Source organism: Lepisosteus oculatus, chromosome 17, assembly GCF_040954835.1.
Source record: "Lepisosteus oculatus isolate fLepOcu1 chromosome 17, fLepOcu1.hap2, whole genome shotgun sequence".
NCBI lineage: Eukaryota > Metazoa > Chordata > Actinopteri > Semionotiformes > Lepisosteidae > Lepisosteus > Lepisosteus oculatus.
Window position 1 is genome coordinate 5,268,672 of NC_090712.1, and position 14,911 is coordinate 5,283,582.

At 39.7% G+C, this 14,911-nt stretch overlaps 1 protein-coding gene across 8 annotated transcripts in view; it reads right to left on the bottom strand.

The window, feature by feature from the left end:
- Positions 1-14,911, bottom strand: part of sipa1l2 (signal induced proliferation associated 1 like 2) — a 113,704-nt gene that overhangs the window by 35,862 nt on the left and 62,931 nt on the right. For all 8 annotated transcript variants that reach the window (XM_069179720.1, XM_015362612.2, XM_015362613.2 and 5 more), the window contains 3 exons: positions 13,827-13,984; positions 12,737-13,313; positions 3,282-3,556 (listed from right to left, as the gene is read on the bottom strand). In XM_069179720.1, coding sequence (XP_069035821.1) covers positions 3,282-3,556; positions 12,737-13,313; positions 13,827-13,984 — 1,010 coding nt within the window. The remainder of the gene's footprint in view (positions 1-3,281; positions 3,557-12,736; positions 13,314-13,826; positions 13,985-14,911) is intronic.

The following is a 14,911-nucleotide window of genomic DNA, read 5'->3' on the forward strand; positions in this document are numbered from 1 at the left end:
TATAAATTCATACAATGTTTAATAAATTCATTAATCCTTTTGGAACCACATAAGTGTTATAATTAGGAATTCTGCTCTCTGCATAAATAAACACATTTTCTGGTTGGGGTGATCTAATATTAGATACATATCTCATTTTGTTCAAGACAGCACATTGAAAACCTTAAAAGGCCAGAGCCGTTAAAGACCCTAAATAAAGAACACATAAATAAAAATACTGATGTTACAAATCTAGCCGACATACTGTACATCTTCAGCCACAGCAACAGACAAGTACTGTTACTAAAGGGATGTTTACATAGATTATTTTTAAATCTTGACTTCATTACGGAAGCATCAAGAGTCTATGTGCTATAGTTAAAAACAACCCAAAAAACATGTCCTCTGCATTGGGTTTCGTCAGCTTTTTTTAAATAAGTCTTTGACAAACTACATCTGTGAATATTTGCAGCTGGGCTGGTTGTCTCCTCACATGGAGTTGTTCTGTGTGTGCGTGTGTGTCTATCTGCTTCCAGTGGGTGAATAGGGTTTGAATTTTCCCACAAATTCCTTTGGCTTGAGATAACGCTGAAAACACTAGCACTCATTGTTGACTTGAACGGTTTTCCACTTGTGTTAAACAGTTAAGAGTCCTCTCGGATTCCTCAGCCAGCCCTACAGACAGCCCGCACTTACACGGGAAGATTAAGCAAACACAATAGTTTTTTTTTTCCCCAAAAAAAAAGAAGCAAAAACAGAAATCGAAAAGAACATTGTCAGGTGTCAGCATTGTAAAGCCAGCACAGATCAATAGCTTCTACAGAGCTAGACCAGGCGGCAGAAACAAAGAAGGAACCAGGCACATGGAATGGAAGGCCAAGCAGGACCCAGGACTGTCCAGCGCTGACAAAGGCACGACTGTCTGAGCATTCACAAGATAAATAACACGCTGGCAAGAACAGACTCAGGAAGCATCACCTTCTTAACGTGATTACACACACACAAAACACGCTGCTCTAATCTCGCAATTTGCTTATGACAGCAAAAAAAAAAAGGCTTGGACGAGATCCAGGAGCTGTCGTGTCTATTGTTGGGGAAAGATTTATGTCCTCCTGCCCTCTGGTTCCCTAGTTATTTTTGCATTGGGAGATTTCTTTAAGTCTCTTGTCTGATACGTTTTGTGTAGAAAATTGCACTCGCACCTGCCGCCGGTTGTACCCAAGTCCGAAGGAGCAACGAAAAAACAGTTATTCTCCCTATATTTAAAACTGCTGGGTGCTTTGCTGAAAAATGTCTCTCTACATCAAATTATATAGTTCTGTAGTGGCGGAAACTCCAGTCAGGAGTCAGCAAGTTACCACTTTGTTTACTAAGGTAATGGCTGTCCTTGTTTGTATTTAAGGTACAGTACATCTGTCTAATGTTGCTTGGTGTTATTCAAATTGAAGTACCTGGTTAAGGGCTTAGAAAATGTTATGAGTAAAAATTATATGAAAATACTAATTTATATGAAAATAATTGACCTAGCTATTACCAACCCTAAAAAACACCAAATTAAGCAAAATAATTAAACCAAAATTTAGGAGTAAAGGCAATGAATGTCTGAGATTAAAAGATCTAGGCTATATCACTTAATGTACTGTATACTGTACGTTTTTGCTTTTTATTACAATTAAACAGCAGTATTACTTTCTGAGCAAGCACCGTCTTTGTCCAATGTGAGGCTCTCTAAAACCAAATACTTTAAAACATAATTGCACAAATAACTAACAGAATGCAAATTGAAATCTGCTGTTTGTAATCCATAATAAACTCTCTCAGATGCTACTGGAATTGTTATGTCATTAATCAAGTGGATTGTCTTGTTATCATTAGCAAGAAACGCTGACTAGGAGTCTGCTAGTTTTCAAACCAGATGGTTTGCAGCTATCTTATAAATGTATCTTTTAAGACTGTGATAAATTTGACATTATCTTAGTCATTATCAATATATTATAGAAAATATGTTACAAACTAGAAACATGGATTTGCATTCAGATACATTTATTTGAAAACCATTTTATTTCTTCTAATAAATGTTTAAATTTTCTACTTGCATGGGTAAAATGGCACTCTGTAAAAAATGCTTATAAAGCTGAATTTAGAGTTCCAGGTATTTAATACAAAGTAATGAACCACTACATTGCAAGATTAAACCTGTTGTCATTTTATCAAGTGGAAGTAATCAAGCATTTAAAATCAGTGTTGCTAATCTCATTTAAGAATAGCATTTGAGCATTGATCTCTATAAAATTCTCAGATGTATAAAAAATGCTGACATTTAACTCCCACATAGATAAATTGAATCTGAAATTCAAAAAGTAAAACAAGTAACAGAATAGCTACAACTTTTATCTTCTTTCATTCGCCAATGTTTCTCAGCTAGACATCCAACAGTCACTTTTGTAACATAGTGCTTGGTTAGCCACTGAATCACCATGTGTGTGAATTAACACACTGAAAGTGGGAGTGGATGACAAGGTCCCACATGCACACAACGTAATATCTTGCCACATGAAAGATGATGGATAGTAGCCGTGCCTGGACACAATTTAAGAGGAAAGCGAAATGGAGAAAAAGGAAACTTGAGTTCAAAATATTGTGATTTTAATATCCTGTTCCAATAACCTTTCTAAAACAACAAGACCTGCAGTGTCCCAGGTCTTCATTTAAAAACAAATTCTGTGTGCTTTTGGATGACATCATTTGGCAGAACAGGACAGCTGGAATATCTTACGCTGAGACATGTGATGAGCTTGATCAGCTAAGATCAAACCACGGTTTGATCAACCGCAATGGCAGCAAGTATGTGGAGAGGTGCTGTTTAAGAGATGCAACCTTTACAAAACACACTTCAAAGCAAAGTGTGGATACCGCTTCAGACCCGTGCAATTCTGGCCTGCACGGCTGTTTATTAGTTACTAACTAATCAGCATCCTTTCATTTTTAATGTTTTTCTGTTCTTATCACGTTAGCTCATGTCCTGGTTTTTGCAGCTCAATTTCCTTGCGGTTCTGGAGTGTTATTATTTAAAGTATGTTTGCAAAACAACCTTTGCTGCAGGCATAACAAAAACTCTTTTATATCTATATCCTATCGCTGCGGTTTACACAAAAATGTCCTTAACTCAGTGGAATCGCTGTTGCAGAAGCAGATTGTTTGTCGTTTATACTCAGAAGGATCATATTTACACTGTAGCATCCACACTTTCACATCTTTTCACGATTCTGCACAGAGACCAGCCGGAAAAAGACGTGTGTTACCTCCTGGGTGAGCCGTCCTCATGCGGCTGGATGATCACCACCTTCACGGTCACAGACGTCCGCAAGAGGTCAATCATTTGCTCGTGGGTCAGGGTTGCCACGGCAACTTTGCAAATCTCAACCAGGCGGCTTCCTTGCCGCAGGCCGGCCTTCCACGCAAACCCGAACGGCTCCACGTCGGCCACGATCCCCTCAAAGTTCACATGGAATCCGAGCTGGCCAAGGCCATTCCTCCGCAGGGTCATTTCTGAAGTCTCACAGCCCCTGGTTACAATCTAAATTAAAAACGGGAGAGAAAGAGAGAGAGAAATGAAAATGCCATTGTTAAGTCAGTATCTCTGGAGATTTGGTTTCCTTCAAAAAAAAGAAAGATGGAGATTCATTTTCAGGTCAATTAATCTGGGTGTCTTTTCTGCTTAAAGTTCTAAGCAATGGCAAACATTATCCCCCCCCCACACACACACACAAACAATGAAGAGGGCAAGCTATAGTTAAGAGAAGGTTTCCTAAAAGGAAACAAAAGGTCGGGAGTCTAGCAGGCTCCTCTGTAGCTCAAGGCAATTCTGGCCTGCGTGGCTGTTGATTTTCAACAGCAGGTTTACAGATAACAAGCAGAGGACCGCTCAAGAAAAAGGCTTTCGGGCAAGCTGTACACACAAAGAGATCAGCTTCCCAAGCTTTGTGAAAAGCTTTTCCCATTGAGAGAAGTTATAGGCTATATCGAGGCCAGAGAAACTCAAAGGTAAGGGGCATTTCTTGTGAAGACATTCCGTCTTTCGACATGTACTCACAAAAAACTTCCTATCTCACGGCTATATGTTATCACCAAAAATTCATCCTTTTTTCTGCATTTCTAATTATTGCAGGACTTCTGGTAAACGATGCATTCCATGAGGTCTGCAAACACGTACAGAAGGACAGTAGACCGCTACAGAATTATTTTACTTTGTGGTGCCAAACCATTTTTTAAAATTAATTTAAATATGTCAAATTTGTTTTCTGACCTTTGTAATCAACCCATTTTGATCAGAGAATACCGAGACAACCTTACACATTTCAGAGACACCACTTTTAGCATGGAAATGGAAATGGCAAATGCTGCCCTTATATGAATGCTTTCTGAATCTGTAAGAATGGGATTTAGTCAAACTGGTTACTGCTTATTCTTAACTACAAGGGGTGTAATAATTAACTTCATTCCACTGACATTTCATCTGGAAATAGTATTATCACCTGTTAAACCGATCATATTTCACCTTCCTCTGACCAAGCTAAAGTTCTTCCTTAATTTCTCACTCCTCTTACTTACTATACTGTACTACTACTCCTCTTCTATACCTACTTATACTGAACACCCAGGATGTGCAGTTGCACCATGAAGGGCTGTGAGGTCCATTGGGATGAACACATGTGCAATTAATGTCAATTATTTGTGCAAACATAAATGCAATGAATGATTAGTGCCCTTAATTATAAAAGTACTCAACAACTAACGGGAGTACCAAATCCTACGCAGAGCCCGTCTCCACATGGAACTGCAAGATGAGTTCTCACAAATAACTTTATGAGTGTGTCTCCAAACCAAAAGGGATCATTTAATATTATCACACACTGATACACAAAGATCTCTGACAAGAAATAGTTCACTAACTGTGTAAAATGACACACTGTACCTGTACTGTACAAGCATGACTATCAAGTACAGGAATGCATTAAGCTGAACTGTTCCCGCTCACAGACTTTCCTTGACTGCACATACTGAAAGCATACCGTAGTTGCTTCACAACACATTTATGTTGCATGGTCATTTGTACAACAGTGAGCTATACCATGCTGGAAACTGAAATCAAACAGCTCTATATTTAACTACACATCTGGTAACCTTTACTTACGGCTATGGATTTAATGAGCATATTCAATTCATTACAAATGTGCTTTCCAAATGTATTTTCCACTGGAAAAAAAAATGTTTTGGTATCATTTTGTACACAGATCTCCCATTTAATTTTATCAGAAATAACAGTCTTTAGCAGAAAGTGCATGCCAATTAGAAACATACAGTACATCTATATGAAACATCTTTCAGCCCATGAATCATCCCAATAAAGCTGCAGACATCCTTTAAAAAACTGAGCTACATACAGTACCACCCTGCATAGTAAAAATTTAAATCCATTTCTGTAGGTTTGCATAGTGCCATGCAGTGCCGAAAAATGCTGTTTATTTTTTTCCCCTAAAATAATACCAGTTAAGCAGAGTTTAGTTGTCAACAGGCAAAATTACAAATAAGCCCATGTAATGAATCAAAAGATGATGTTGAAAATTATGCTGAAGGACACCGAGTCAATAAACAATTCCTACACAAAAATGTTTCTCATTAGGAAGTAGAAATCCCCAATGGAAAGAGACAGATGAGTATACAACAAGGGCCTGATTGGGGAATTACTGTATCCAGCACCCAGAACCTCCTACGCAGTCGGATTGTATCCATTTGTTCTTTTTCCAGCACAAGTGGCTTTACAAAGCGACCTGCCCTTTTCACATCTGGGCTGGCTCACATTACATCACAGCTTCAGCAGCCTTTAAATCTTGTGGTGAGCGGCGCCTGAAACACGATGCCGTAAAAGCCTCCACACAGAAACAAAAGGGAGCACGCCGTCTGGCCAGTGCTGGGATTCAGGAGGAGGCGGCACACCAGCACCAACTGATACTGAAGGACATGAGCTGCCAGAACGACTGATTGTTGTTTAAACTGTCCAGCTTTGCTTAAATCCTCACTGTACCATCTGGTAAGCAGCAGCTAGTATGCTGCCCTTGCAGTCCCATCCAGTTTCCTCCCAGAAAAGGGTGTTTGCACATTATGTTACCTCTCCAAGGCAACCCGGTTTCCCTTCACTACAAGAAGACTTGTGGTGAGGTCCTGTTCCTATTAGTGAAGTTTTTGTGTTCTTCCAAATCAGGGTAAATATTGCCTAGACTATATCTACATGTGCGACGACAAACCTTTCTTTTCCTACTGATACTGATTCCAAATCAGGGTAAATATTGCCTAGACTATATCTACATGTGTGACGACAAACCTCTCTTTTCTTACTGATACTGATTCCAAATCAGGGTAAATATTGCCTAGACTATATCTACATGTGTGACTACAAACCTCTCTTTTCCTACTGATACTGATTCCAAATCAGGGTAAATATTGCCTAGACTATATCTACATGTTTGACTACAAACCTCTTTTCCTACTGATATTGGTTCTTCTGCTGCACACACAGTCAAGGACATACACAACATCAAAGCAGCAGTTAAGAAAACAGGATGAATCCATTTGAGAGAAGTGGATGCTTGTATTGTCTCGAGTCATGGTACAATGAATATTACTGTCCTCTTTTGTCTGTATTAGTTAAGAGCACTTTGAAAAAAGTATCATGAGCTACAACGATGCCTTGTGCAGCAGTGAATAATTACCTCCGTAGTTATCTTATTCATGGCAGATGTACAGTAAACCCACATTAATTACCCTTTCATTAGTGACACTCGTTTCACAAGAGCACTTCAAAGCAAGTGGTGGCAACTGAACAACCAGCTTTGACAGTGATGGGTCAGCTACCATAGCAAAGGTTTATAATTAGAGAGGGTATTATTATTTCCTTTAGCAGCTGGTGCCAAAACTGCACAGCTCCAGTGTGCAGTTCTAATCTTAGTGGCCCTCACCCAAATGGCCAGTCTACAATGCTTCATCTGAGAAGATGCATAGAGGGGTCCAGACTGTGTTAATCCCAAAGAAGTACTGGCACTGAATTTCACTTGTCTTCTGTCATGTACCAGAAAACCCTTTCTCAGCTTGGCTTCAGGAAAGGTGCTTCTACACAGGTGCTCTGCCCTCATATTTTCCAAGACCTCCAGGTTACAGAATTTCCTGACTGTTCAACAGACATCTCTTATGGGTGGTTTTCAAAATCTATTTGAGGTTTAATCTTCCCCAAAAGGGAAAATTCCTTAAATCCTGAAATACAAAATGCGTTGAAGAGATGCAATTCAGAGTTATCGATTTATTGTAACTGCTAGCTGTTTGGTGTCACACTGCAACAGCCCTGGGACATTGTAATACCAAGAGCATGACACGAGTCTAATTGATATTGTAAACTGCCAGTGCGGTTTGACAAGCCCTGCTGTCCTCAGTTCATTTTTAAACAGCAATGTTCATTCATTTTTGCTCATTTAATTGCTGCGCTATTCTAAGACATGTCAGTCTCTCCTCTGTGGTGTGACTGAAGTCAAGGTATGGGAACACACCAATGAAAAGATAAATATACCTGTGCTATCTAATAAGGATGCTGATGTTCTTCTGCATCTGTTCTGTTCCAAGTCTGTTCCATCATAGTCCTCACCATAGACCATGATCTTCCACCCAGTTACTGCAACCCACTTTCTCATCTTTCTATATTCCCAATGCTTGGATCCCAGAGCTAGAATAAGACATTGAATATCCATGTCCTGATAGACAATAACATCAGAAACCTAAACACTAGACTCAGGACAGCCTCAGGAAACCTCAGCTACGTCACGCTGAGCCCAGACCCCGGACCCCGGACAGCATGATCCCGAACCTTCAGTTAGCAGAGACTGTTCAGGGCCTAAAGTTATTAAATGTACCACAAATGCATCGGCTGGTAGAGGACAATGATTGGGCCCGGTACCCCCAGAGGCTTCCTCTCTCCCACTGGGAGTTATTGTTTTTCCGTCCCCCACGCCAACGTGGTCAGCTGTTTCTGTACAATATTCTTAACTGCTATATCATTCTCTAAAGCACTTTGAAGCAAACTGTTATGAAGGACAGTATTGCTAATAAAAATTAGATGTATTGATTGATTTCAAACAGTAAGCTGTGATTTTGCAGGCCTGTGAGAAGTATGTATTTCACGTGTTAGCAGCTGTCAGACCTGGTTCCAAAGCTGAGCAAGGATGTCATCTTTTAATGAATAAACTGAATGGGATTATTAATTATGTAATAAAACAGGTCAAAATAAAGATTTATATGTTTTGTTGCTTCAGTGAAGGAAATAACACTCAGATCTTACATATCAGGCTTTTCCAGGGTTTTCTACAGCTCCATCAAAATCTAATTAACAATGCTGCTGTCAATGCAGAGAACAGTATTCATTTTAATTAACTGTACTTCATGTAGTCACCTTGAATTGAGGTATCAGCTAAATTAATAACAGCAATTTTATGTCAAAATCAGCCTTTACAAAATGTATAAGCTAAAGAGAGGACACTTATTCTAAATGCTGGTCTCTCACACGTAGACAGCACCATGAACAATGGTTCTCTTAATAATCAGACAAGAAAGACTCTGAAACCCACACTGTCCCAATTCCAGAAGAAAACAGGAAGTCTGATGAAAACAAGATAAACACTCAGTCCACGTTGTTCATAGTAAAGCAAATTTCTAGACAAAGATAAAAAAAAAAACATTTATACTTCTCAAAAACCACTTTCTTAGTGCAACTTCCCACTGATTTAGCAAAACTATAGGTACATCACTGAATTAATATTATTAGTGTGGTCTTTAAGGATACAGGGCTGTGTTTTTTTTTCTTCATTTTTTTCATGAAAACGTTTTCATCACTTTAAACAACTCCAGATGCTTAAAATAAGTTAAAAGCATTAAAAAGCATTTTATTAATGCTAAAATTAGGTGGCTGAAATATCTGTGTCACTCCTCCACTTGGGTTACTTTGACATGGAAAATAAAGTGAGTCAATGAAAGCTTTATGAAGATGGCTCATGCGGTATATGGCAAACAGCAGAACTGGTCTCATTGCAGAATACTAGAATAGAGCACACAAGAGGTCAGAGCATGGAAGAAAGGATCTTGTTTTGAGTGCTTGGGACTCACAAACAGCTCAGCTGTCCTCTCACACCCCCTGAAGAGCTGCTAATGAGAAGACACTCCTGATACAGGGACAGCTGAAATCATGAATTCGTACTCTATGTCTGGCAAAAAAAAGCTGGATGCATACACTCACAGGAGACAGGGAAGAGATGAATTACAGTATTTTAGCCTCATGAAAGTAATACAGCAAATCTCATCTTAAAAACACACATAAAGATGCTAAAAGAATCCAAAATGATTTTCAGTGTTTCACAAAAAACGGGTTCCACTGGGTTAAAAAAATCTGGAGAAGGCCTTCACACAAGCCACCTATGAATCAAGTAATACACTTGGCTTTGAAATTAAAGCAGGCCAAAGCTTGAACAGTTTTACTTCAATGACTGCCTTTAAGACTGGCAACAGTCCATTTATTAGAGGTAGAAGGCCAAGCACCACTGATATTACTAGTCCTACTGTGACTAGCACCTGTTTGTGCTTAATTCATAGTTGTACAGAAAGACATCTTGAAACCTGCCTTACTCTCCTGTAATCAGCCCAACCTGTACAAATCAGGTTCATGTTGCTTTACCTTCCCTTGAAAACGTTACCTGTGTAATGCTGGGGAAAAGGCAAAGCCTAGCAAGGTTTTATTATAACAACAACAACAATAATAATAATGCTATGGGAAATCAGATCTAAAAATAGCAAATATTTGTGAGCATATCAAGTTTCAAGCACAGCCTCACTCAAAAAAAAAGTCTCCTCAGATAACCTATATCATCTGCCAAGGGTTTCAGTGAAGAGAGAAACTGCTTCACTGCTTTTGCAAATAGCTACGACTAAACCAGCTGAATTAGATGTCTAAGAATCTCTTCATTTTAAAGCAAGTGGCTGAAACAAGCTGGGGGATTATGACTCTGATCCATTTTTATTCCCATGTCTGAGTAGGCTAGACGTCATTTAACTGTGCCCAACATCTCTGCTGCAGAACAGGTCACTCAACAGTACTAGTTTTCATCCACCATATCCACTTAGTCAGCGAATATTGTAATGGACTACTCTTAACCTCTACAATGGCCTCAAGGCAATGAATAACATTCTAACACCTGGATGTCTGCTGAATTACTTCATGTTCCAGACAAAGAGCATTCTGTAACCTTGACAACGAGGATGACGCTCCCCAGTGCAGAATGCCTTACTCATAAATGTGGTGTTCTTCAATTGGTATTTCGATACGTGGGTGTGTGAGAGTGTGCAGGCCAGTTTTCACTTTTTTGGAATGAAAAAGAAATATGGTGGTACCACGTACTGTAACCATATCACCCACCTCTTCTTTTAAACATTCACTTAATATGCTTAATCACATAAATAATTTTAGAAGACTCATCGTAACACTGCAAAATTTAAATGAAGAATCATACAGATTGCTCGCCAGGCAGTTCATAGCCTGAATAGGAAGCCAAATAAAATTAATTTTCACAGCACGAGTGTGATTTGTGAGGAGACGCTACTCGAGGGAGCCTGCAGCCTCGCCACAGCTCTGAAAAGCAGACTAGGAGTCATGCAGAAGTCATGCTTTCCGTAGCTCAGAACCACAATGACAAAGAAACAGAAACGAAGAGGGAAACACATGGAAAACCCATTAAAGAGCGGAGAGCTGCGAACAGGATGTAGGACAAGACTTTCAACTTGTATGTAATACTGGATGATTGGCTTTGTTATATATTGCTATGTCATATTTTACTCCTGGGGTCTCAGAAATGGCAGGCCCTCATCAAGAAGAACAACAAAGCACTCAGTCCTGCTGGGACTGGTGGCAGACAAATGTCAATCATTTCCTTGTTAGGAACAGGACTGCATAAACATATCTGGTGTGCAAGCACTACATCTGGCATTCATGCAGACTAGACTGGAGATTGGTTGTGTGACAATTACAGAAGCAGGACCAGAACCATCAAAAACAAAGACTTTTAACTTTGTTCTCTGTAAAGGAGCTGTGTTTCCAATCATGAGTAATTGCTTTGCATATGGATAATCATGCTGTATTTTTGAGAATTACATAGATGCATCACTATATCATGATACAGAAAAAGAACCAAGAACAGTTTGGACCACTTAATGTATTAGTCAAAAAAAGATATATAAAAAACCGATAAGAAGATCCTGCATTTTAGAAACAGAACAAGAAGGGGCACTTTTTATAATTGCTAATTTAGCCACATTAATTTGCATGCCTGGACCTTAGTTGTTGCTTTTTAATCCATTACATTTTCTTGTTGAAGTATTGAGGACATCGATATGATAGAACATACTGTGCTCTTACAATGATAATGTTTCAACAGAATGATCAGAAAGAAGTCAGTTTCCAAACTCTCATTCAGATAAAATAAGAAACTTTCATGCACTGAACTGATTTTGGATAAAGATCACCTGATTTTAGCCCCTCCCAGAAGTTCCTTATAAAAGAAAATATTCGCAAATAAAAGCGCTCAAAAACAAAACGTTAGCTCTCGCAAAGGGAATCACTAAACCGTATCTGTGAAACATAACCACACTAAGAAGCTTTGTAAAACAAATCCCAGATTTCCTACATCAAGGGGAAAGCTTTTTTAATGATTGGCTTGGATCAGAAAACTACTTTCTTCAGCCAGATGCCACGGATTTCATGCACCAACTTAAGCATCCTTTTGAGTAACTGACAAGCCAGAAAAAAGAAGAATCACTAGTGCTGCTGTAGACCTCACGGCTGATAGGTCCTTATACTGTATTTTTCAGTTCTCATTAGCAGTGGATGGCAGAGGGACAGTGGAAATTGATGTGTAGAGTAATTATCTTATAAGAAGCCACTATTTTCATCTTCTTGAACAGTCTTAAAAATAAGGCTGGCAGAATGTGTTGAGCAGAGGGAACTGGCTCAAGACAAATGCAGAGTCAAGAGCTGTGGAGATTTTATTAACGAAGATTCAGAGTGTTATGTGGCACATGCAACCAATTTGGTGCTGTTGTTTTCCCATTTTTCTTATTTTACTGCATACACTTTGTGTTCTTCCCAAAATGGACACCGTGTTTGTTCAAAATCACCATTAGCCAAACTTCATGTAGTTTAATTTGAGTTGTTAACGGTCTGTACTGTAATAGTTACCTCATCAAATACTGCAATTATTCATAATTTATTATTGTTATTATTACAGATATATAAGGAAGAAGAAATGTATACTAAATGTATGTAATAGGAATAAGAAATTCCAGCCCTGTGTGTAACCATTCATTCCTCGGTGCACAGATAAGATAATACACTTACAGCTCTAAATTATTTGAAATCTCTCTCTCTCAGAGCCGAGCCAAAAACATCCCAAAAACCTTTGCCAAGAAAAGACTCCGATGCCCTGTGTGATAACCAGCTGCAGACTTTGCCTTAGTTCCTGACTCTTCCCTGGGGATATCTGGCATGTATTGGTAGAGCCTGTTTAAAATTACAAGTGTTTGAGGAAAAAACGAAATGCAACACCACACACACGCAGATGTACGACGAAGGAGATGAGCGGCTGTGGAGAAAATACATGTCCACAGGGCTTACCTCCAGCCTCTGCACAATCTCTCTGACGTCTTCGCCGCAGTTGTCCAAGGCAGACAGTACGACGCACTCCCCACGCTCATAGAAGATTTTGAGACTCATAAGACCCGAGGTCCAGCCTATAACGTCCCTGCAGGAGCAGTTGAACACCACGTTCTTGGACTCCTCCTCTATCAGCACGATGAACTCGTTGGAGATGCCGAGCAAACATTCAATGTCGGTGGTCTGCCCGAAGTCCCGGGCGATAACATTCCACGTGACGGCGCCGATGCTGTGCAGGTGGGCAGCCTTCCTGGGCTTGCTCTTCTCCTTCTTCTTTGCCCCCAGCGTGATGAAGCTGAACTTCACCGTGGAGTCGATGGTTGCTGTTGTAACGAAGTTCTCCGCCAGGTCCTTCAAGTACTCCTGCCTCGTCCTGGTTGCCATGGCCCGGAACTTCTCCGATTTGTGGGCGGCGTTCTCCGCATTAATGACCTTGGCCAGGAGAAAGTCCCTGAAAACAGCCGACTTGGGAAAAGTCACTCCTTTGGGAATCGGGGGACCGAAAGCAGGCACGTCCTTAGACCTTGAAACAGCCACGCTGGAATGGAGGAAGGGAAAACAAAGTGAATTTCCCCACTGGGGAATTGGCCGGAATGTTTTAGACTATTCCAGAAGCTCAAAGAGTACAGAGAATGCTCAACACACACCCTTTTACTGTCTCCAATTCTTACACTTATATCTAAGTTCTCAGGGTATTCTTAATTATTCATATGTATGGTCTAAAAGTTCAGTTAAAATTTGTAGTCACCGTGTTAAACAGAGCAATACAGCCTGTACTGTTTAGCGTGTTTTGGGTGGTATGCATGCATTTTAGGTTGTAATACTTTGTAGTCAAGTTGGATTGAGGTGAAACTTAGTTTTCTGGGTGCAACAACTACTTTAATAATAAAGAAATCAGACTCCTGATAAAAGGATCTTTCCTAGCAAAGATAAAAATTAAACATCACTTAATGACAGTGTGATGGTTTTACCTCCTTATTTGACAGTCTTCCAAAACCCCAAACCTCTTTGTTCCTTCCTGCCATTTAATCAAGTCGCAAAGCTTAGTTACCTGTAGCACACGTTTTCTGTGCAAGGGTTGTGTACTTTGACGATGACAAACACGTGCTGGAAGTGGGAGCGAATATTTTTCGGTGTGAAGGGAAGAGCCCCTGGCTCCTGAAATACGATGGTGACGATATCGTTTCCTATGTGCCTTTTCCTCAAGAGCTGGGGTAGAAAAAAAGGAGTTAGGAAGTAAATCACATTTCCTGCAAGAGGGTTACATCTGAGCAAGTGTTTTCCATGAGCATGTGAACTGGGCCACAAGTATCCTCTTGCATCTTGAGACAATTAGTTTCAATAAAAAGCTGTAAATCTGAGGGTTTGGTTTTGCTATAAAACCAGTTTAAAAGTGCACTCATTGTAATGATCAGCATCAGATTACTGTACAGATGGCCCCATGACAGCATAGTTATCCATGTACAGTATATACATGGTCCCCTGAATTACTCTTAAACTGACTTCATGCCTTAGACAGGTTACCTTCAGACCCTACAGAGTCACAAAATCTTCTACTGGTTCACGTTAAACAGTCACTGAAACTACTGGTGATTATTAAACCTACATTTGAATATTGTCTTTTATCAGTCACCTTTTATTCATGACATGACTAGCACCTCACGAAAATAAAATCAGACATACCAGATTTCATTTCAGACGGCAATGATTCCTGTGGTCGAATTAAGATAATTAAACAACTAGAGTATTTGGATTTGTGACGCGGCTCATAAATAAAAATGATTTAAGGTGAAGCAGGGCAGCTGAAGAGAAGATTGAATGACCTATTTCGGTTTACCTTCTGGCCGATCATGGCCGGTTAGACAGATTAGCACTAATCTTGGGGCTATGAAACGTTATTCTGGGTAAACTGCTCTCATATTCATGCTAATAGAGGCCTGCAAAACAAGGGCAGTATCAGCTCTTCCCTCTGTTCTCCAATGACACTCATCCTTATGTGCAGCTCGGTGGTTTTTCAAAAAGAAAAACACTTGGAGGATGGAGCATCAGTGATGAACATTCAGCTTTCACTTAATCTAATTTTTTTATAGTTTTAGAGCACTGTAATATTTTTGTTATCACAACACCTTGGCAGGC